General features: G+C 42.2%; 1 protein-coding gene across 1 annotated transcript in view; it reads left to right on the forward strand.

The window, feature by feature from the left end:
* The window catches only part of LOC121283192 (APAF1 interacting protein), a 56,768-nt gene that overhangs the window by 17,652 nt on the left and 15,972 nt on the right, over positions 1-23,144 (forward strand). Inside the window, exons 2-4 of the mRNA XM_041197439.1 lie at positions 2,880-2,980; positions 13,193-13,241; positions 20,847-20,964. Of these exons, the coding sequence (XP_041053373.1) occupies positions 2,880-2,980; positions 13,193-13,241; positions 20,847-20,964 (268 nt within the window). The remainder of the gene's footprint in view (positions 1-2,879; positions 2,981-13,192; positions 13,242-20,846; positions 20,965-23,144) is intronic.

Below are 23,144 nucleotides of genomic sequence, written 5' to 3' on the forward strand. Positions count from 1 at the left end.
ATAGACTAATATGAACTTCCCCTGTGGTCCCTAACATCACAGGTGCTAATCTTCAGCCAATTCAATTCACTCCACATAAAATCAAAGAACAGCTGAGTACAGTGAATAATGCAAAGGCTATGGGCCCTGACAACATCCCAGCAGTAGTGCTGAAGACTTGTGCTCCAGAACTAAGCACGACCTAGCCAAACTGTTCCAGTACGGTTACAACACTGGCATTTACCCAGCAATGTGGAAAATTGCCCAGTATGTCCTGCCCACAAAAAGCGGGATAAACTCAATTTAGACAGCTGCTTCCCCATCAGGCTACCCTCAACCATCAGCAAAGCAATGGAAAGCTTCATTAACAGTGCTGTCAAGTGGCACTCACCAATTGCCTGCTCAGCAATGCTCAATTTAGGGTCTGCGATACCTCATTACAGCCTTCATGGGTACAAGAGTTGAATTCCAGAGGTGAAGTGAGAGTGAATGCCCTTGACATCAAAGCACTGTTAAACTGAGTGTGGCATTAAGGAGCCCTAGCAAAATTGAAGTCAATGGAAATCATTGGTTGGAGACATTCCTAGCACAAAGGAAGATGGTTGTGGTTGTTGAAGGCCAGTCATCTCAGCCCCAGGGGTCATTGCAGGAATACACAGGACCAATCATCAGCTTCTTCATCAATGTCCTTCCTTGTGTCATAAGGTCAGAAGTGGGGCTGTTTGCTGATAATTACACAGTGTTCAGTACCAATCACAATTCCTCAGCTAATGAAGTAGTCTATCCACATGCTGTAAGACCTGGATAATAATCAAGCATGGGCTGATAGCGGCAAGAAACATTCATGCCAATCAAGTGCCAAACGGTGGCCACCTCTAACATGAGAGAGTTTAACTACCTCCCCTTGACATTCAACAGCATTACCATCAATGGATGCCACAGCATCAACATTCAGGGGTCACCATTTACCAGGAACATAATTTGATCGGCTATATAAATCCTGTAATTACAAGAGCAAGTCAGAGGCTGAGAATTCTGCAGTGTAACTCACCTCCTGACTCCCAAAGCTTGTCCACCATCTACAAGGCACAAGTCAAGAGTGTGATGGAATATTTTCCACTTGCTTGTATTAGTGCAGCTTTATCAATACTCAAGAAGCTCGATGCCATTGAGCACAAAGCTGTCCACTTAAAAGGCACCCCATCCACTAACTTTAATATTCATTCCTTCCACCACAAGTGCACAGTGGCTGCAGTGTGGACCATCTACAAGATATGCTGCAGCATCACGCCAGTGCTCCTTTGACAGCAATATCAAAGCCTGCTCTGCCACCTAAAGGAAGAAGTGCAGTAAGCAGATGGGAACACCACCTGCAAGTTGCCCTCTATTCTGACTTGAAACTATATCGCCATTGCTTCACTGTTGCCGGTTCAGAATCCTGGAATCTACTCCCTAAAAGCACTGTGGGCATACCGTGGACTGCAACAGTTCAAGAAGATGGCTCACCATCAACTTTGAATGACAATTAGGGATCGGCAATAAATGTTGCCCTTGCCAGTGATGCCCTTTTACCATGTACAAATAAAAGCAACAGATCCATTTAGAGAGACTATTGCTTAACCTAGACCATTGGATTTGTTTGACAATCTGTCCAGTCGACAGTGCAGTGTTTATTTCTTCCTCACAGTTGATCTGCACTCTTTCATATTTCTGTAGCCTTCCCACTCTTTTACTGACTGACCTAGGCCTCAGTTGGACTTCTAGGTCTTTGGCCTTCAGATTTCCCAACCAGCAGCCAGGCAGGTCGTTAATTTGTCCAGCTACCAAGCGGGAAAGGGAGGAACAAAATAAAATTAAACCCTGCAAAAATAAATTTGGCTGGACCTCCACTTCCCCAGCCTTGCTGAGTTCCTCACGAGGTTTCAGTACCTTCCCTGCTGTTGATGGTGGCCCAGTCTACTTGCATTATGTCCTGTCTTATTGTATTGTGTTATTCACTCGTGATATTGTCCTTGTTACCTTTGACGCACTCGTTTAACCAATAATTGACAACATTCTAAAATGATATAACTAATGAAAGAGGCCATCTAGATAAAATAATGAATGATAAGTTGAAATTACAGTTCAGATAATCTGATAAAAACCATGTTAATAAAGTTTAATGCAGTTATGTGTAGAAATGTGAGATAGTAAAATATTAATTGAGTAATCATAATAGACCCGAAGAAAATGTTAAAGCAATTTATTTTTAAAATGAGTTAAAAATGAGCAGTATTCCGTATACATTGAAATTCAAATTAATATATACAGTGCTTATTTATGTTTAAAGCAAATTGAAGCATTGAGAAATGGTTTAAAAATTATTTAAAATCAGTTGAAAAGCCATAAGAAATTGTATCAATGGGCATCAGGCCAGTCCAGGAAAGCTGATCATAGCAAAATGATGGTGTGGTTAAAGAAAAGTTGTCATATATAAAAATGAAGTATGTAATAAATCTTTAAGCCTACTTCTATTATCCAGGCAGGAAGGCTGTAAGATTCGTTGCATTCTGGGTCTGTGAAATCTCTGAACATGTGTAATTCTGGGTTAGCTTTGGGAATTTCAGTTCTGATGCTCCATCTAATGACAGAAGTGGGGTTGCTGGCAGACTTGGGACCATGACAGCTAATAGCTGCTCACTTAAGAATAAGAAATCCCATTGAGGTCTATCTGGAAGCATCACAGGAGATGGTGATGCCCAAAAAGGAAGCATTTACATAACAATTTTATAACACTCTCAAACACGTATTAGTATTCATGCAGCGTCCTTCAGCTGGGCTTCACCTATTAGCTCCATTCCATCATACAGCCTTTTAACTGGATTATTCAGAAGCTAAAAGATCTTCCATTTTTTCTTTAGGAAAAAGAACATCCACGGAACCTGATTCCAGAGCTCTGCAAGCAGTTCTATCATTTGGGCTGGGTAACTGGGACTGGTGGCGGCATCAGCCTGAAATATGGGTGAGTTTGAAGGAAGAGAGACTGTCCAGGGAAACTAAGGAAGTTTCTGTACAAATCATGCCATTAAGGGGCAGTTTATGAAAAACATTCCTCCTCAGGACAGATTCCATGAGATATAGGAATATAGTTCTTGAGTTTCATTAGCATGGCAGAAAAATATTAATCTTTCTTCAAACTGTAACATTTCTGTATTATATATTTTCATATCAATCTTAGGTCAGATGCTATGAGTGCAGACTGGGTTTCTGTTAACACCCGTTTGGAAAGATGTATTTTCTTTGTGTGAAAGTGGAAAGTGAGACAAATATACAACTTATAACTTAAAAAATAAAAGGCAAAGTTTTTAATGATCCTAATTTATGCCAGTGCTAACTTGAACAGTCTGGTTCATTGACATGGCATCATTGATGGCTATCATAGACTGCCTTCCAAAGAAGCTATGTGGCTTGTTTGTGCCCTGTGCCTCTTATGATTCAAAGACTGACTGAAAGGATTAGTGTATTTGTCGATTTCCCAGGAGTTCCTTTTAGCATGATGTTGTGACAGCCATGACACATAATGGGAGTGATTTGGATCATCACGTTTGGCTGTACTGAAGTTAAAGTCTTTGAGCACCATCTAGTGTTTTTGTTGTTTGATACAAGAGTTTTAAAAGTGAATCAAGTCTTCGGAGCTTCTGATATATGTTGAACTTTCAGTGAATATATCCTCACATCTCAACACATTAGTATATTAACTATCAAAATGTATTTTCAGCAAAAGCTCAGGGATAACAGTAAAGATCAATGCCAAATTTTTATTATATAATATTTTTTAATGATCATTCATGGGATGTGGACATCAGCATTTATTGCCCATCCTTAGTTGCCCTTGAGAAGATGATGGTGAGCTGCCTTCTTGAACCACTGCAGTCCATGTAGTTCAGGTACACCCACAGTACTGTTAGGAAGGGAGTTCCAGGATTTTGACCCAGCCACAGTGAAGGAATGGTGATATAGCTCCAAGTCAGGATGCTGTGTGGCTTGGAGAGAAACTTGCAGGTGGTGGTGTTTCCCTGCATCTGCTGCCCTTGTCCTTCGATCCATGCCGATATGTTACCCTCTACACCATGCGCTTTTATTTTCCGCAATAGCCTTTGACCTGGCACCTCATCAAATGCCTTCTGGAAATCCAGGTTAAGTACGTCTACAGGCTCCCCTTTATCCACAGTGAGTGTTACTCTTTCAAAAAACTCCAATAAGTTGGTTAAACATGATTTTCCTTTCACAAAACCATGCTGATTCTTCCCAATTGCCTTGAGCTCTTCTAAATGCCCAGCTATAACCTCCTTAATGATCAATTCTAATAACTTCCCCATGGCAGACGTCAAGCTAACTGGCCTTTAGTTTCCTGTTTTCTGCCTCCCTCCCTTCTTGAATAGAGGGGTTATATTTGCTACTTTCCAGTCTAATGGAACCTTTTCAGAATCTAGCCAATTTTGGAAAATTAACACCAACATCTCTCTTAAGAGCCTAGAATGTAGTTCATCAGGACCTGGAGACTTGCCAGCATGTAGCTCCATCAGTTTGCTCAATTCCATTTCCCTAATGATTTTAATTTCACTAAGTTCCTCTCTTACTTTCATCTCCTGATTTGCAACTGTTAATGGAATGTTTTTTGTATCCTCTATAGTGAACACAGATGCAAAATACTTGTCCATTTCTTCTGCCATTTCCTTATTACCTACTATTAACCCCCCCCCCCCACAGTTACTCTCTAGAGGATCAACACTCGTTTTACTTAATCTTTTCCTTTTTAAATATCTGTAGAAATTCTTGCTATCCGTTTCTACACTCCTAGCTACCTTCCTCTCATACTCTAATTTCTTTGCCTGGGAACCTTTTAGTCATACTCTGCCATTCTTTATAGTCTGACCAATCATCTGGCCTGCCACTCGTCTTTGCGGATTTGTATGCTTTTTCCTTAAGTTTGATGTTTTCTTCAACTTCTTTAGTTAACCACGGATGGTGGGTCTTCCTCTTAGAATTTTTTTTTACAATAAGAATGTACTTATCCTGAATACTCTGAAATATCCCCTTAAATGCCTGCCACTGCTTCTCTATTGATCTATCCTCTAGCCTAGTTTCCCAGTTCGCTTCAGCTAGCTCAGCTTTCATCCCCACATAGTTGCCCTTATTTAAATTTAAGATACTAGTCTTAGATTCACTCTTCTCCCTTTCAAGCTGGGTATAACATGCAATCATGTTGTGGCCGCTGCTACCTAAGGGTGCCTTTACTGTGAGGTCATTAATTAATCCTGTCACATTACACAATACTAAGTCTAATATAACCTGTTCTCTGCTTGGTTCCAGAATGTGCTGCTCTAAGAAACTATCTCAAAAGTATTCTAAGAACTCCTCACCCAGGCTACTACTGCCAATCTGATTTTTCCAATTTATATGTAGATTAAAATCACTCATGGTTATTGTCCCTTTATTACAAGCACACAATATTTTCTCTTGAATAATTTGTCCTACACTATAGCTACTGTTTAAGGGGGCCTGTAGACCATTCCCACTAGTGACTTTTTTTCCCCTACTATTCCTCATCCCCACTCAAACCTCTTGAACCAAGGTCATCTCTAACTATTGCACCAATGCCCTCTTTGATTAACAATGCTATCCCTCTACCTTTATCTAGCTTCTTGTTCTTCTTGAATGTCATGTATCCCTCAGGACCCAATCTTTGTCATCCTGCAGCCACATCTCTGTAATTGCTATCAGATCATATTTATTTACTTCAATGTTATGTGCATTCAGATACAGAGCCTTCAGTTTTGTCTTGATTATTGATGTATTCTTAGGTTTTTTCTCTCTGTCCCTTCCTGTCATTCTCTGCCCCTCATTTCTCATGTTACTATTTTATTCTCCTGTCTTGACTGTACACCTTGAATTGCTACCTCTATCCAAGCTTGATCCCTTACCCCTCTACTTCCCTAGTTATGCAATTTGCTGTCCCAACACAGTTCAGGTGTAAACTGTCCCAATGATACAGGCCTCACTTTCCCCAATACTGGTGCCAGTGCCCCACTAACTGGAATACACTTGTCCCATACCAGTCTTTGAACCACATATTTGTCTCCCTATTCTAATTTGCCCTATATCAATTTGCACAAGGCTCAGGTAATAATCCAGTGATTATTATCTTTGAGGTTCTGCTTCTTCATTTGGTACCTAGCTCCTCACACTGACTTTGAAGAACCTCTTTCCTAGTTCTACCTACATTATTGGTACCTCCATGGACCACGACAACTGGATCCTCTCCCTCCCACTGCAAGTTCCTCTCCAGCCCTCAGCAGATGTCCCAAACCCTGGCACTGGGCAGGCAACGTAGCTGTCTGGGCTCTTGCTCTTCACTGCAGAGAACAGGGTTAATCACCCTCGCTATACTATCCTCTACTGCCACTACATTCCTTTTTGCTCCCTCCAATTGAACGGCTTCCTCTACCACAGTGCCACGGCCAGTCAGCTCACCCACCTTGCAGGCCTCACTTTCGTCCACACAGGTTGCGAGCACCTCAAATCTGTTTGACAAATGCAAAGTCTGAAGTCCCTCCACTACTGTCTGCTTGGTCCGACTACCTGCCTCACTGACAGTCATATCCTCCTGTCCCTCACTGCTGACTAAAACAGATGATCCTATTATGTTTTCTGGAACAACTTGCCCAGGTATTTCTCCCCCTCCCTTCTGTTGCACAGCATCTGCAGTTCGGTTTCCAGATCAATAATCCTGATCCAGAATTCCTCAAGTTGCTTACACTTCCTGCAGACGTATTTGTCATGGATCGCCTTAGCGTCCATAAGCTCTCACATCCCACAGTTGCAACATAATACCTGTCCTGCCATTCTGACTTATGTTATTTAGTTAACTTACTTTAATTACTTTTTTCTGATGTATGCTACAATTTACTGTGCTTGGTGAATGCTAATAACAACTAAAGGTTACCTGCTTCTTAACTACACAGTTATGTGTTTTAGATGTTTTAATTATTTTATTTTTATTGCTTTTTTATCTTTATTGTTTTAATTTTAAAGTTTTCAAATTTTGCTTTATTATTTTAAAGTTTTTTATTTATAGTTCTACCTGAACTCACCTGCAGTAAACCGGTTTCTCACACGCTGTTCCTTAGACTGAGTACTTACCGGCCAATCAACATACTAGCTTCCTATGATGTTATAGTTGATTTTTTCTCTTCGCCCCTCCCCCCATTGCTGCTTCACAACAGCTGAAAGTGTGAAACAGTGTGCTGCTCAGCTCCGCTCCGACTGCCAGCAAGGGTAGGCCTTACTCAAATCCCCACTCTGTATTTATAGGCGCTCCTCAGTTCCTGACTGTCTCCCACAAGTCCACTCCACTCCAACTCCCAGCAAGATAGCTGTACAAAATATCACACTGGTCCTGCACGTACTCCAGGTATTGCCACATGTGGCTCTTCATGAGGTTGGCCACTGTCTCATGGGAGGAGCTCATGTGCTGGAATCCCCAAGACATGGTCGAACTCGTCTGCATCTTGGACTCCTGCACTCACAGCAATCAATGCCTCAGGGACCTCAGATGGCCACACATCTGCTGCTGCTGCTGCTCCAGGTACTGAGCCTTAAACTGTGACTCCTGAGACCCTTCTTCACTGTCCTATGGGAGCATCACTGTGACTGTCTTCTCCCCTCCAGGGGGACAAATGATTCTGCCTCAGACACCTCCTGCACACTAGTGCTGTGCTTTACACCCAGTGCCCTGATTCAAATACCAAACATGGACCCACTGAGATGCACGTAACTGTACTGGTGCCTGGTATGATGCCGCTTTCTTTACCACCTCCTGATTTCCAAAACTCCTGGGTCGTGGGCGTATACACGGAGACCTGTGTGAAACTCAAGAGAAGGTCATGAGAGGTAGGCATGGAAACCCTCAAAGCTCATCAGTAACATTCCATGATGTGAATGCAAGTGTGGCATGCATTGATACTGTGCAGCACGGTTCTAGGATGTCAGAGCTCCTTGAGGAGTACACATGCCTTAGGATGAAGTGAGGCAATGACTAGCCAGGGGATTACTCAGTGCTTGCCTTCCTCTGTTGAGGCTGTAGAGATAGGCATGATGTGAGGGTCAGTAGATTTAAGGGCTGTGCTGGGATCCGCTGCATGTTCAAATGAGTGTGTGCAGCTACCTGCAGGGGAGTGCGGAGACAGGTTGGGCGAGCAGCCCCTCAGAGCTGAGTTTCTCAGACAGCAGGGCAACAAGTTAAAGGAACATGCAATGGGTTGTGACATTACTAAGGATTCCTTCATGCTGGGCCGACTTTCACAGGGACATCAAGCTATTAGCCCAGCATTGACCATAACTACTCACAGTTCAATGTTTTTCAGCACTTCCAGCGCTAATGCTTCTTTCAATGGCGACCTTAGATTTCTTGCAGCACAAAGATGGGTGGCAGAGGCGGACATTTTATTGGCACTGAAATGGGTTTGACCCATCTCCACTTGTACCTCCATTTGCACCTCCCGTGCTGGCGTGTGATGTGGCAGGCCTGGCACCAGTCCATCCTTGCCTCCCACCCCCACCCCCAATGAAAATCACGCCAGCCAGCACTGTAGGGGTGGAGATGGGATCGCAATGTCAGGAAATTTTTCGACTCGCAATTCCTGCCTCCAAAATGAAAATCCAGCCCTGTGTGTTCAGTCAGGATTCTTTAATCTGATTGGTTAAGGAACGCACCTTTCCTTGCCCTATTCATACAGGTTCCAGATCCCCTGTAGAGGGCACTGCTATGATTTGACTCTCTAATAACCGTAACTTGCAGTACAAAAGCCTACAGTATCTATGGGAAAGTGTAGGTGTAATGAATGACTTATTAATATTTGTTTGCCACTTACCGGAGAATCCAGGCCATTATCTATTAGATTTGCTACATGTACACAATCCTCATTTTGAATCTTGTGACACAAAATTGTTTCTGTAGCTGCACATGTTTACCACTAGATAGAGCTTCTTTAACACCAAAAGCTGCAGCTATTCTTGTCTATACCAACTGGTTCATTTATACACTAAGGGAAATCAACTTTATCCTGACTTTCTGTGGACAACACCACAGAAAATCCAGTAGTTCTGTATGTAAACCAACTGAACCCATTAATTGGATTTCAGCCTGGAATTCACTCCTGGGAACCTTATAATGAAGGGACATTATCAAGCATCACATCAGATTTAGTAAGAGTCATTATTTATACACATCCACAGTAACCTGAAGCTCTCAGTAAGAATCAAACCTATTACTCACTCCCAAATATCTATCTGTAAACCATTTGAACCCCTCAAATAGATTTCAGCCCTACTGCAAAGATTTAAGCACATAATCCAGACTGACACTCCAGTACATTACTGAGGGAGTGCTGCACTACAAGAACTGTTATCTTTCATATGAGATGTTAAACTGAGGCTCCATTTCTCCTTTCAGCTAATTGTAAAGGATTCCATGCCACAACTTCAATGAAGAGCAGGGTGTTCCCTGGCCAATATTTATTCCTTAACTAGCATCGTGAAAACAGATTAGCTGGTCATTGTTGCATCACTGTGATCAAATTGGTTGCTGTGTTTCCTACATTACAGCCATGATTTAACTTTAAAAATACTTAATTTACTGTAAAGTTCTTTGGGATGTCTTAGATAATAAAGGATGCTATATCATTGAAGTCCTTTCCTTGTCTGTTCTATTTGAGGAGAGCTGACAATGAGTTGATAAACCGTAGTTTGTGGAAAACCTTTGTAGATCTTGAATATCAGCAAAATGTAAAATTGAATTATTAATCTTTCTTATTGCTGGCTATTTATTAATATGCACAATTAGAATAGTTTTAAGGGTTACTTTAAGACAGAATCCTAAGAGTAGAGTTAAAGAATAGAAAAGGAAGTTGTTTTTCACTGTGCACAGCATGTCTACAAACAGTGGAAATGAGATAGAGGGACAGAGCAGAAGACAGTTTAGAAAGGCATGCAAGAACAAAGATGCAATAACGCTGGGTGATTCTTAACTATTTCAAATTTACCTGTGAACTGGCTAATACATTGTCCAAGATGAAGCAGCACCGACCTTAAACATTCAATTCTCCACCACTGATGTGCAGTGACAGCGGTGTGTGTGATCTATAAGATGCACTGCAGCAACTTGCCACTGCTCCTTTAACAGTACCTTCCAAACCCTTGACCTCTACCATCTAGAAGGACATGGGTTGCATGGGAACACCAGCAAGTTCACCTCCAAGCCACACACCATCCTGACTTGGAACTATATCGGTGTTCCTTCGTTGTCACTTGGTCCAAATCCTGGAACTCCCTTCCTAACAGCATTGTGGGTGTTCCTACACCATATAGACTGCAGCAGTTTAAGAAAGCTGCTCACCGTCACCTTCTCAAGGAGAATTAGGGATGGGCAATAACCAATGCCCTTGTCAGCAATGCTCAATCCCAAGAACAAATTAAGGAAGTGGTCAAATTGATCAACACTGCATCCACTGATTAACCATGACTAAAAATTCTTCTTAGGCCAACATATTTACAGTACAACCAAAAGAAGGAGCATTCTTTAGATTTAGTTCTCAGAAATTAAGTGGAGTAAACAACTGATGTGAGAGTAGGAGAGCCACAACATAATTAAGTTGAATGTAAGATTGGGACGAGATAAAAAAAAGTCAAAGATAATCATGTTGGACTGGAAAAGGGTAAAATTCAGTGAGATAAAGAGGGTTCTGTCCCAAATCACCTGGGCAGAAAAGCTAGCGAAAAGGGCAATGCTTCTGTGGTTGAAATCTTCAAATATGAGGTGAATGTGTTTCTATAAGGCAAAAAGAGGGCTGCATCAGAGAATAGATTTTCTTGGATAACTGGAGAGTTTACAACTAACCTGAACCTAAAAGATGATAAATGCAAAATAATACTAATAACATATTGAATGGATGCCTCAAAAGCCATATGATTCAGCTGAGACTAACAATCTACATATTAAAAAAAACACTGCATGGTCAAAATATTCTAAAAGCGCTGCTGTAAATGTAAAGGCCTAGATCTTGCAGGCAGTGCCATAGGAACAGCATTCACTATTTACTACACTGACAGCCAACCACAAAATCTTCCGGGGCTTTTGACCATAGATTTGCTATCAGTTGTCATGGGGTATCTTATCCAGTATGACACCCTTTACAAGGGAACTGTGGTGCCTGATCAGGGAGATTGAAGAATCTTCTCTGAGGCACGCAGAGTCTAAATCAGAAAATATAAACTAGAAGGTATACAGTGGATTTAAATAATGTTTAGGAAGCAAAATAAAGAAAACAAAAGATAGGATTAAGAGAAAGAGATAAAAGAGACAGAAAGAAAAAGTAAACAAATGTTTATTTTGCATCTCCAATGCCAATTAAATTCTGAAGGAATGGGGTTGCACACTTGTAAAATTAAATGTTGAGTGCCAGAGAGGTTGTTTGTGAGTAATTCTGAATTATTACACCATTAAAACTGTGCATACACCTGAATGCACCAGCCCTAATTTTTTTTGCCATGTTTAACAGTTGACTAGTGGGTAAGTGCCACAATTTCACATCCTTTTCAATGACTTCAATGTCGAATCTATCAGTGAGGTTTGATATAGCATAATGAATACCTAATAAATATAAATAATATAATGAATGGAGATCTCAAAGGGCACTTGTGTAGATACATAAAAAGTAAGATAAGGTTAATTTATGTTATCTTAACAAAGATTTCATGAATATCAGCAAAATATGTATAAATGGCCAAACCTTAGCTGTTAAAGCCAGCCATGAAAATTCGTGCAGACTTACATAATTATGGAAGATAATAGCTCTTTGGAAAAAGCTACCCAATTCTTCCCACTCCCTTGTTCTTTGCCCATAAACCTGCGTTTTTTCTCTCACACCAATCAATTATCCAGTTCCCTTTTGTAAGTTTATATTGAATCTGCTTCCACTGCCTCTTTTGTCCAGATCATAGTAACTCACTATATATTTTTTAAAATCTCCTTATTTCCTCTGGTTCTTTTGCCGAGTGTCTTACATCTGTTTTCTCTAGTTATCAGCCTTCCCGCCAGTGAAAATAGTTTCTTCTTCTTTATCCTAACAAAACCGCTAATCATTTTGAACACCGCTGTCAAATCTTCCCTTAACCTTCTGTACACTAGGAGAATAATCTCAGCTTTCCTAGTTTCTCCACATAACTGAAGTCCTTCATCTCTGATATTTAGTACATCTCCTCCGCACCCTCCAAGGCTTTAACATCTTTCCTAAAGTGTGGTGCTCAGAATTGGACTCAATACTTTAGCTAAGGCTTAAAAGGTGATTCGTAAAGGTTTACCATACTTCTTTGCTTTTGTATCCTAAGGCCGAGAAATTCAGGTATGCCCGTTCTCACTGTGCTATTCCAAATGGATCCTTTCGAGGACTAACAATACAGCCATGTTTCTGAAATGTTGTAGTGAATGGGCTATAGCATGGGGTGCCACCTGTCAGACTGCTGGTCTATATGCTTTAAATTGTGCTAGGTATTGAACCAGATATGAGCTTTCTATGCAGTCTTTCTAACAATATTACATCCTGACTTAGAACCTTGCATTAATAATTCAGGTTGGCAGCTTAGAATTTTCAGTCTCACAGAGTTTCATGTTCTGTGGTGCTAAACAGAAGCATTGAGCTTCAATTAAAGAGTTTAGGAATATCTGACAGTTTTGCTAATAAAATAAAATTGCAATGTGTGGACCATAGATTGAAAGGAGAAATGGTCATCAAACCTGTTTCTCCCAACAGATACCAGTCAGTTTGATGATGTATTCATCACGTGCACTGTCAGGATTCAACAGCAGTTCTGACAGATTTCAGCCTGATTTAAATACTGAACTAGCCTGACTGAGATCTGCTGTTCCTCAGTAGTCTTTAGCCATAGCCTAAGGACTATTAAACTTTAGTGACAATTATCCCGTGAAATAAGTAAGTACCCTGTAAAACTAGATAAAATTATAAATTGATTTCTTGGGACTAAGATGGTAAGAATCATTTATTCTTCTCTTTCCCTGTTAAACACTGTTGCTGACACTTGTTTTTACCAGTTCTGTGTCTGTATTAAATACTTGTTTCATTGAAGGCTAAAACCAATCTAATGTTTCTCTTTTCAGTGATGAAATCTACATTGCTCCATCGGGTGTTCAGAAGGAAAGGATCCAGGTGTGTGGTGAATTTATTGTGGTAAAGAAAAAGAAGGAAAGATTTGATTTCATGATTTCATGATTCCAGGATGTCCAAGCCTGCTTCACAGCTAATAAAGTACTTTTGAAATGTTGTCACGGTTGTAATGTAGGAAACCCAGCACCTAATTTTCACAATGTAAGGGTCTCATAAACAACAAGGTGCTAATGCCCATATTGTGTTTTAGTAAAAGGAGTTCTAATGAAAGATCATTGGCCTGAAACATTAGCTTTGTTTCTCTCTCCACGGCTACTGACAGACCTACTCAGTACTTCCAGCATTTTACATTTTTATTTGATGGTTTAGTGATATTGATTGAGGGATAAATATTGGCCAGAACACCAGAGAGAATACTCCTGCCCTTCTTTGACTAGTGCTGTGGGATCTTTTACATCCATCGAACGTTTCATCTGAAAGACAGCAAAGGACCCATAAGTTGTTCAACATCCTTAATCATGTCCTCTTGGACAACAATGCCCAAGGCCAGAGTGCAGTGTAAAGTGGGTTCAGCTGTGCGACACCATCTGCACTCACTGCGTATGGGAAAAGAGAGCAGAGGAATGCTGACTGGTTTGAGGCTTTTTAGACTGAAATGGAGTCAGTTACTGTAAACAAGATAAGAGCCCTCATGAACTACATGCAAGTCCCCAGCAAACAAAATCTAGATGTTCTCAGAGCGGCCAGAATCAAGTCTCAGCAGACTGCTCGGCACTGCATCACTCAATACTAGATGAAACTCTGCAACAGCATACAATCTGCTGAATACAGGGATGCTAGACGGATGTATGAAGGAATCAAGAAAGTAACAGGCCCAGCAATGGTCATATCAGCCTTCTTGAAGACAAAGACTGGGATGATCATCAGTGAACCTAGCAAGCAGATGGAAAGGCAGGTGGAGCATCATCTTGAACTCTACACAATGGAAGACATTGTCATTGAAGGAGCTCTCAGCGCTATTTCAAACTTTCCTGTCATGGAGCAGCTGGACAGTACATTCACCATAGTAGAGCTCAACATGGCCATTAGCCATCTTGCCAGTGGTAAAACCCCAGAAAATGATGGCATTCCACCTGAAATCATCAGAAGTGGAAAACCAGCATTGCTGAAGCACCTCCATAAACTTTTGTGCCCTGCTGGAAGGAAAGATTTTTGCCTTAAGACATGTGTGATGCAAATGTAGTCACCTTGTACAAAAACAATGGGGATCACAGTGACTGCTACAATTACTGAAGCATCCCCTTATTAAATATTGTCAGGAAGGTCTTTGCTCACATTGCTTTGACCAGATTGCAGACCCTGGCATCATGCATCTACCCTGAGTCTCAGTGTAGTTTCAGAGCTGGCAGATCGATAGTTGACATCATTTTCTCACTTCGGAAGTTACAGGGGAAGTGTGGTGATCAGCACAGACCACTTTACATTGCCTTCATGGACCTCACCAAGGCTTTTGATCATGTCAGCAGAGATGGGCTCTCCAAACTGCTGCAGAAAATAGGCTGGACTCCTGGGCATCATTTCTTCTATCCATGAGAACATGCACAATTCCATCAGTTACAATGGAGCAACATGGGATGTTTACAAGACCAGCAGCGGCGTAAAGCAGGGCTGCGTCCTGGCATCAACGCTGAGACGTATTTTTCTCCATGCTGCTATTGTACACTTTCAGCAACTCAAATGAGGTACCTACCTGCAAGCCAGAGCTGATGGCAAGCTGTTCAACTTGGCAAGATCGTGTGTCAAGACCAAAGTGCATAATGGCTTAGCTCATGAGTTGCTGTTTGCTGATGACTGCTGGCATCCCACACTGAAGTTCAACAACAGCCTTTAGATCAGTTCTCTCAGGCCTGCAAGGAGTTTGGACTGACAATCAGCGCTAGGAAGACCAAAGTTATGGGCCACGATGTGGACACTCCACCTTCCATCAACGTCAACAACCTCACTCTGGGAGTCATCAACAGCTTCACATAAGTTGGATCAATAATTACCAGTAATCTGTCCATTGATGCCGAAATCAGCACCCGGATTGCCAAGGCCACAACTATTATGTCGAAGTTGAGTGTGGACCAACAGCAAGCTAACCAAAAATACTGTCTTGACGATAGGAATTGTGACTGAGTGAAATCTACCTATAACTTCAGCTAACCAAAAACATATTAAACTGTTTAAAGTGGACCTTTTTTTAAGCAAAAACACAAGAAAAGATCCTGACCAAAGATGGCTACCACCAGTCACCTGATGAGTGGTATTGTAAGTTGACCACTTTTCTAGAGATTTCCTATATGCATTGCACTGCAGAACAGCCCTGACATGTTGCATGGAATTTCACACCCGGGGGGTGTCAAGACCCACTTCAAAAAGGGGACTTTTGAAAGGAAGGCATTAAAAATGCAAAGTGCTTAATTTTAATCAACAGTAAAGATAATGGGAACTGCTAACCAGCCAGATACACCCAACAGATCCTCAGAACCCCCTGAGGAGGACAAAATAATCCTATCTCCTCTTGGTTGCTACCATCTTGAAATGTGTCAAAAGTGTCTAAGATGAAAGCCCAAAAATGTGATTACTTGTTCTACAACAATGACTGCAGGACATGTTAATCAAATTCCTTTCTTGGAAAATTTCTTTCTTTCTCCCTCTCTCTCTCTCCCTCTCTCTCTCTCCCTCTCTCCCCCCCCCCCAATGCCCCCATGAAGAAGCAAAACCCTATCTCTTAACAGTGTAAACATCTTTCACACAGATAGTGACTGTCCATCGGACAGAACTCAGGAGAGATGGATCACTGAACTAAAAGGAAGGAAAATGTCTCCCGCAAAGTGCAGTTACCTGGACTTCAGCTCCAGGATTTTAAAGGGACCTAGCTATCTTCAAACAGTCGCAAAGGACTTAATCATATTGTTACTATTCTTATTTCCTCTTTCTTTGACACGAGAAAACCTGGTCTGATTGGCTCCTTATTAAAAAGTATTTACATTTAGATGGAAAAGCCATTCACAGGGAAAAAACATTTTAAAAACCCTTTGCTGCGACCAACCAGGGGGGCTGAATAAAGGGGAGCCAGTTTGTCCCTCCTCACCAAGTCATAACAATACGAAGTTCCACGTGTACCAAACTTGCGTTCTCAGAACCCTTCTTTACAATAGTGAAGCATGGACATCTGATGCAAGCTATGAAAATTGGCTTTACAGCTTCCACCTCCTTTGCCTCAGATGAATATTGGGCATCTCCTGGCAAGACAGAGTGCTGAGCATGTAAGTACACCAGTGTGCAGGGATCCCCAACATGTTTGCTCTCTTGAGTCATCGGTGAGTCCATTGGCTGGGTCATGTGAACCAAATGGACAATGGCTGCATCCCCAAAGACCTGCTGTATGGTGAGCTTGCTATCAGCACAAAACCAACAGGTTTCCCATGTCCGTGGTACAAAGACATCTGTAAGCAAGACCTCAGGTTGTGTGGGATCGGAGTTGATGCATGGGATTCCTTGCTGCTGACTGGAGTGCCTGGAGATAATCAGTCAGGAAGGGAATGGGAAAAGCCGAGAACAAAAAAAATGACCAAATGGCAGAAAAGAGCCCAGCGGAAGGCAAAAAAAACATTCGACCTTGGGCCAACTCTATTCATCTGTGCCAGCTGTAGAAGGGACTGGCACTCACAAATCAACCTCTACAGCCAGAGCAGACGATGGTCAATACTGAAGTGACACATACCCTTGGAGCAGTCCATCATCTTCCGGGATGGGTGGATGCTATTGAAAGACAACACCTCTGGGAGTGCAGCACTCCCTCAGAACTACAATAAAGTGTCAGCCCAGATTATTTGCTCAAGTCTCTGGGGTGGAACCTAGCCCTTCTGAGTCAGAGGCAAGAATGCAACCTCCTGAGCCATGGCTGGTAACACCAACCATTTACATCCCCCTGCAGTATTTCATATTTTCCATTAGGAATTCTCTTAGGTGGGAGTTTGGCAGTGGCTTTTTAAGAAGGGCCTAGTACTGGAGAGAAATCTCGAGAGGTTAAAGAGCCTTCAATTGGCAATATTACTTGGGCTCCTGTTGCTTATAATCCTCACTAATAACCCAGATATCGAAAATTCTGATGACACTAACATAGAAAGATCAGCAGAGTCAGGCTTTGCAGTAAAAGGATTTAGATCACCATATAACTGTGCAGAGAATATCCAAATTGGATTTAAGGGAAGCTCAGAAAGCGTCTTAGGAATAATGTTTTAACCTATCACTTTCAGTGCTGGACAATATTGCACTAAAATTTTTACAAACCGTTAAGGATTTTGGGATGCAGTGCAAAACAAGAGTACAGACCTATAGACATTGTATCAAGACTTTCCACTAGGATTACTGTGTTCACTTCTGGTTTCCACTGTATAACCAGTTGTGTTGCTGTGAGACATGATCAGGAAAGTCTTTAATTGTGGAGGAATTTGATGATGAAAGAGAAGCAGGTGAATGCCAAAGGATTAACGGCCAACAGCCAAGGAGGCACATCAGGTGGAGGAGACAGTGAGTAGGGGTCAGAGGCAATCTATTAAACTGGCAGAAGATAACAGTATGGTGGGTAGGAAAACTGATATACTCTTATCATCTTGGTTGGGGGAGGGGGTTGCTGGTTGGAATGTGTCATCAAATAAACTCTGTAGGATGAGGAAAAGCAACATTGTAAACTAGTAAAATATCCCTCTTACTCAAACTTTTACGTCAGAGGGGAGGCAGGGAACAGTGAGCCACTAAAATACTTCAGCTCAAGAGAAGCAGTACATTTACAAACAATATCCCTTGACTCATTGGTAGCACTCTTGCCTGTGCAGGAAAGATATAACTTTGGCCTGGATATTGCAGTCAATGGCAAACGAAAAACACCAGCCATTCATTTCTCTTAGACTTGCCCACAGACTTTCTGTAGGATTTTACATTGGAACTTCAATAACTAGAGAGCTATTTCAGCACAGCACCCTCTGTAGGGGATTTTGCACCTATGTGAACAAGCCAAGCAACTGTGTATCTCCTTAACCAATCAGATTGAAGAATCCTTCCTAAGTAGCAACAAACCTGAACCAAGAGGTGTCAGAATGGTGAATTCAAGTCAAATCAGATACAGAAAGTGAAATATAGAGAGAAAGAAAGATTAAATGAAGAGAGATAAAAGAGAGAGAAAGATTTTTTAAAATATACTTAAATATTTTTATCTTTTAAAGCCTCCAACAATAATTAAAATCTAAAAAAATGAGACTCCGTGCTAAAAGTTAATTTTCACTGCCAGAGAAGTTTTTTGGCAGTAATTAAGATTTATCATCTCATTAAAATTTGACCTTTGCTAGAATGGACAAGCCCTGACTTTTCATAGCCAGCATAGTGTGTATTTTACCATGTAAGTACTGCATCACAACTTCATACCCTTCTATATATTTCAGTGTCAGATCTCTTGGCAAGATACTGTTATAGCAAAACTTCTGGAGAAGCAGGGTAACTCATCCAGCATCTTCCTGATTTTCACAATGAACTGTATTTGTGCGGTTGACAGAAGTTACCATCCAATTTGTACTTTAGTGAATGGGGTTAGCCTCACTGTTATTTCTACTGCAAAATCCGAGCCAATGTATATCTAACCAGTGTTGTTAACAAAGTCCTTTTCTACATGAGTGTTGACATCTACAATAATCAAATGTTGAAATGTGTTTTAAAATCATTTTCTTTTTTCACTTGACGTAACAGCATCTGTTAGTACCGGAGTGAAAAGCTGATACTTTGAGACTGCCTGGTTAATTACATTACACTCTCATGCTGTTGACATTGTGTGGGATGAACGAGCCCCAGCTTCCAGAGCGGGTACTTTTAGTCCAATCTGCCGCTGCTACAATGATTAGTCCGGATCAGCTTCGATAATTTGAAAGGCTGTCAGTTCATATCAAAATGGTTTATAAAAACAGAAAATGCTGGAAATACTCAAAAGGTCAGCCAGAAGGTCTGTTGGAGAAAAAAAGCAGAGTTAACATTTCAGGCCTATGACCTTTCATCAGAACTGAGAAAAGTTAGAAATCTAATAGGTTTTGAGAAGTGAAAGGGAAGTGAGGTGGTGGAAGAAGAACAAAAGGGAAGATCGGTGATTGAGTGGAAGGGAAAATGTATTTGGTGGTGCTTCCCCCGCAGAACCATAATAGGCTTCCCCTTGTTGTCACTTTCCATCCCACCAGTCTCAGCATTCACCCTCCATTTCTGCCACCTCCAACGTGATGCCATCATCAAACATATCTTATACTCCCCCTTCACTTCATTCTAAAGAGACCATTCCTTCTGCAACACCCTGGACCACTCCTCAGTCACCGCAACACCTGCTCCCTTTCCTATGGCAGTTTTCCATGCTAGCGCAGGAGAGACAGCACCTGTTCCCTACTGCCTCCCTACTCACCATCGTAGGCCCCAAGCATTCCTTCCAAGTGAAAGCGTGACTTGCTTGCACTTCTTTCAATTTAGTATACTGTATTCGCTGCTCACGATGTGCCCTCCTTTACATTGTGGTGACCAAATGCAGACTGGGTGACCAATTTGCAGGAACACCTCCGTTCAGTCACAAGCATCACCCTCATCTTCCTATCCCTTGTCATTTCAGTTCTCCCATTCTGACCTTTCTGTCCTTGGCCTGCTACAGTGTTCCAGTGAAGCTCACACAAGCTCAGGGAACAATGCCTTATCTTTCGACGGGGGCTTACAGCCTTCTGGACTCAACATTGAGTTTAACAATTTGAGGCCATGATCTCAAGCTGCCCTCGTTTTGTGTTTTTTCTCTGCTGATTTGGTATTTCTCTTGTTACAATCTTAATCCCATTACTTTGCATTCTGGTGGTTGCTATCCTGCCATTGACACTTCATCTGGACACATCTTTTGTTTCTTTACTAAATCCATTACCACTCGCTTTATCTTTTGTGCCATGAAACCATTTCTCATTTAATCTCTTCCGCCCTCCAACCTATCACAGACCTTACCTTTTGTTGTGCCTTCTCCCACCACCTGCTGCCTTTCACTTGCTCAAAACCTATTAAGTTTTTAACTTTTCTCAGTTCTAATGAAACATCATAGACCTGAAATGTTAACTTTGTTTTTCTCTCCACAGATGCTGATTATTTTCGAGCATTTTCTGATTTTATTTCAGATTTCCATCATCTACAGTATTTTGCTTCGGTCTAAATGGTTTACGTTTGATAAAGCAATGCTGCACTGGGGATTGGAAATCAAAAATCCAAATTAATGGAGATTGAGTTTTTGTCTGTCTGTTATATACCCCTAAGAGTACGTTCCGTTTAAAGTTCCTGGGCTCTAATTGAATGAACTTATTGCCTCTGACTTGCTGATACCGTTTGTTGAAAAATCTAAAACTGGCAAGAATCAGTAACCGTAAAACACAGAATGTGTATTGTTGACAAGAGTTCAGCTTCTACTCGCTGATACACCAACACAGCAGGCAAGCTAGCAGTTAATACTAGATCAGAAATAATTTTCACTGTCCATCCTAAGTGATGGTGCTTTACCGTCTCTGTCCAATTCAGTGTTCCTAAATTCTGCTGACTGTCTTGCAGCCGGATGATTTATTTGTCTGTGACATAAAAGGATGTGACATCTCTGGTCCTCCACTCTCGAAGAAGCTAAAGAAAAGTCAATGCACACCTCTCTTTATGAATGCTTATACCATGCGAGGTAAGGAGTCTGTGCACAGCATCTTTTAGAATACTTGGGCTGTTTCTAATAGGAATGTAAGCACTAACCTGTCGGTGAGAGGACATACTTTCTTTCATTTGTTACGCATGTGCCATGAGAAAGTACACGCTTGCTCTGAATTGGACCGTACACGCTCTGAAGTGGAGCGCGCACGCTCTGTATTGGAGAGCGTACACTGAACTGGAGCATATGCTCTCCGAATTTGAGTGTACCTGCTCTGAATTGGAGCGTGCATGCTCTGAACTGGAGCACGCACGCTCTGAATTGGAGCGCACACACTCTGAATTGGAGAGCACACCCTCTGAATGGGAGCATACACCCTCTGACTTGCAGTGTACACCCTCTGAATGGGAGCGTACACCCTCTGAATGGGAGCATACACCCTCTGAATGGGAGCGTACACCCTCTGAATGGGAGCGTGCACGCTCTGCATGGGAGCGCACACGCTCTGAATTGGAACGTACCTGTTCTGAATTGGAGTGTACACCCTCTGAACTGGAGCGTACATGCCCTGAATTGAGTGTACACCCTCTGAATGGGAGTGTACACCCTCTGAATGGGAGTGTACACCCTCTGAATGGGAGTGTACACCCTCTGAATGGGAGCATACATCCTCTGAATGGGAGCGCGCACGCTCTGCATGGGAGCGCGCACGCTGTGAACTGGAGCGCACGCTCTGAATTGGAGCATACGCTCTGAATTGGAGAGCACACGCTCTGAATTAGTGCATACACGCTCTGAATTGGAGAGCACATGCTCTGAATTGGAACGTAAATGCTCTGAAGTGGAGCGTACATGCTCAGAATTGGAATTTACGCGCTCTGAATTGGAGAGCATGCACTCTGAATTGGAGCGCGCACGCTCTGAATCGGAGCGCGCATGCTCTGAATCGGGGCGCGCACGCTCTGAAGCGGAGCGTAAATGCTCTGAAGCGGAGCGTGCATGCTCTGAAGCAGAGTGTGCATGCTCTGATTTGGAGCATACAATCTCTGAATTGAAGAGCACAAGCTCTGAATTGGAGTGTACATGCTCTGAATTGGAGCGTACATGCTCTGAATTGGAGCGTACATGCTCTGAATTGGAGCGTACATGCTCTGAATTGGAGCGTACATGCTCTGAATTGGAGCGTACACGCTTGGAATTGGAATTTACACGCTCTGAATTGGAATTTACATGCTCTAAGTTGGGGAGCACGCACTCTGAATTGAAGGTTACATGCTCTGAATTGGAGCACGCTCTAAATTGGAGCACACGCTCTGAATCGGAGCGCACACGCTCTGAATCGGAGCGTAAATGCTCTGAAGCGGAGCATGCATGCTCTGATTTGGAGCGTACAATCTCTGAATAGGAGAGCACAAGCTCTGAATTGGAGCATACAGGCTCTGAATTGGAGAGCACACGCTCTGAATTGGAGCACACGCTCTGAATTGGAGCACACGCTCTGAATTGGAGCACACGCTCTGAATTGGAGCACACGCTCTGAATTGGAGCACACGCTCTGAATTGGAGCACACGCTCTGAATTGGAGCACACGCTCTGAATTGGAGCACAAGCTCTGAATTGGAGCGCACACGCTCTGAATTGGATCGTAAATGCTCTGAAGCGGAGCGTGCATGCTCTGATTTGGAGCATACAATCTCTGAATTGGAGAGCACAAGCTCTGAATTGGAGCGTGCATGCTCTGAATTGGAGCATACACGCTTGGAATTGGAATTTACACGCTCTGAATTGGAATTTACATGCTCTTAAATTGGGGAGCACGCACTCTGAATTGAAGGTTACACGCTCTGAATTGGAGAGCATGCGCTCTGAAATGGAGTGCATCCTCTCTGAATTGGAACGTTACCCACTCTGAATTGGAGTGTACATGCTATCCTCATGTCCAATCCCATGGAGATGGAATGCCCTGGTGTAGTAACCTAAATAATTCAGTTTCTCCATCTTTTGATGTAATTCTCCATCTTTTTTCATTCATTCGTAGGATGTGGGCATCGTTGCCTAGGCCAGAATCTATTGCCCATCTCTAATTGCCCTTGAGAAGGTGGTGGTGAGCTGCCTTCTTGAGCAGCTGCAGTCCCATTTGGTGTAGGTCCATCCACAGTGCCGTGAAGGATAGAGTTCCAGGGTTTTGACCCAGCCACAGTGAAGGAATGGTGATA

The sequence above is a fragment of the Carcharodon carcharias genome, chromosome 10 (genome assembly GCF_017639515.1).
Source record: "Carcharodon carcharias isolate sCarCar2 chromosome 10, sCarCar2.pri, whole genome shotgun sequence".
NCBI classification, from domain to species: Eukaryota; Metazoa; Chordata; class Chondrichthyes; order Lamniformes; family Lamnidae; genus Carcharodon; species Carcharodon carcharias.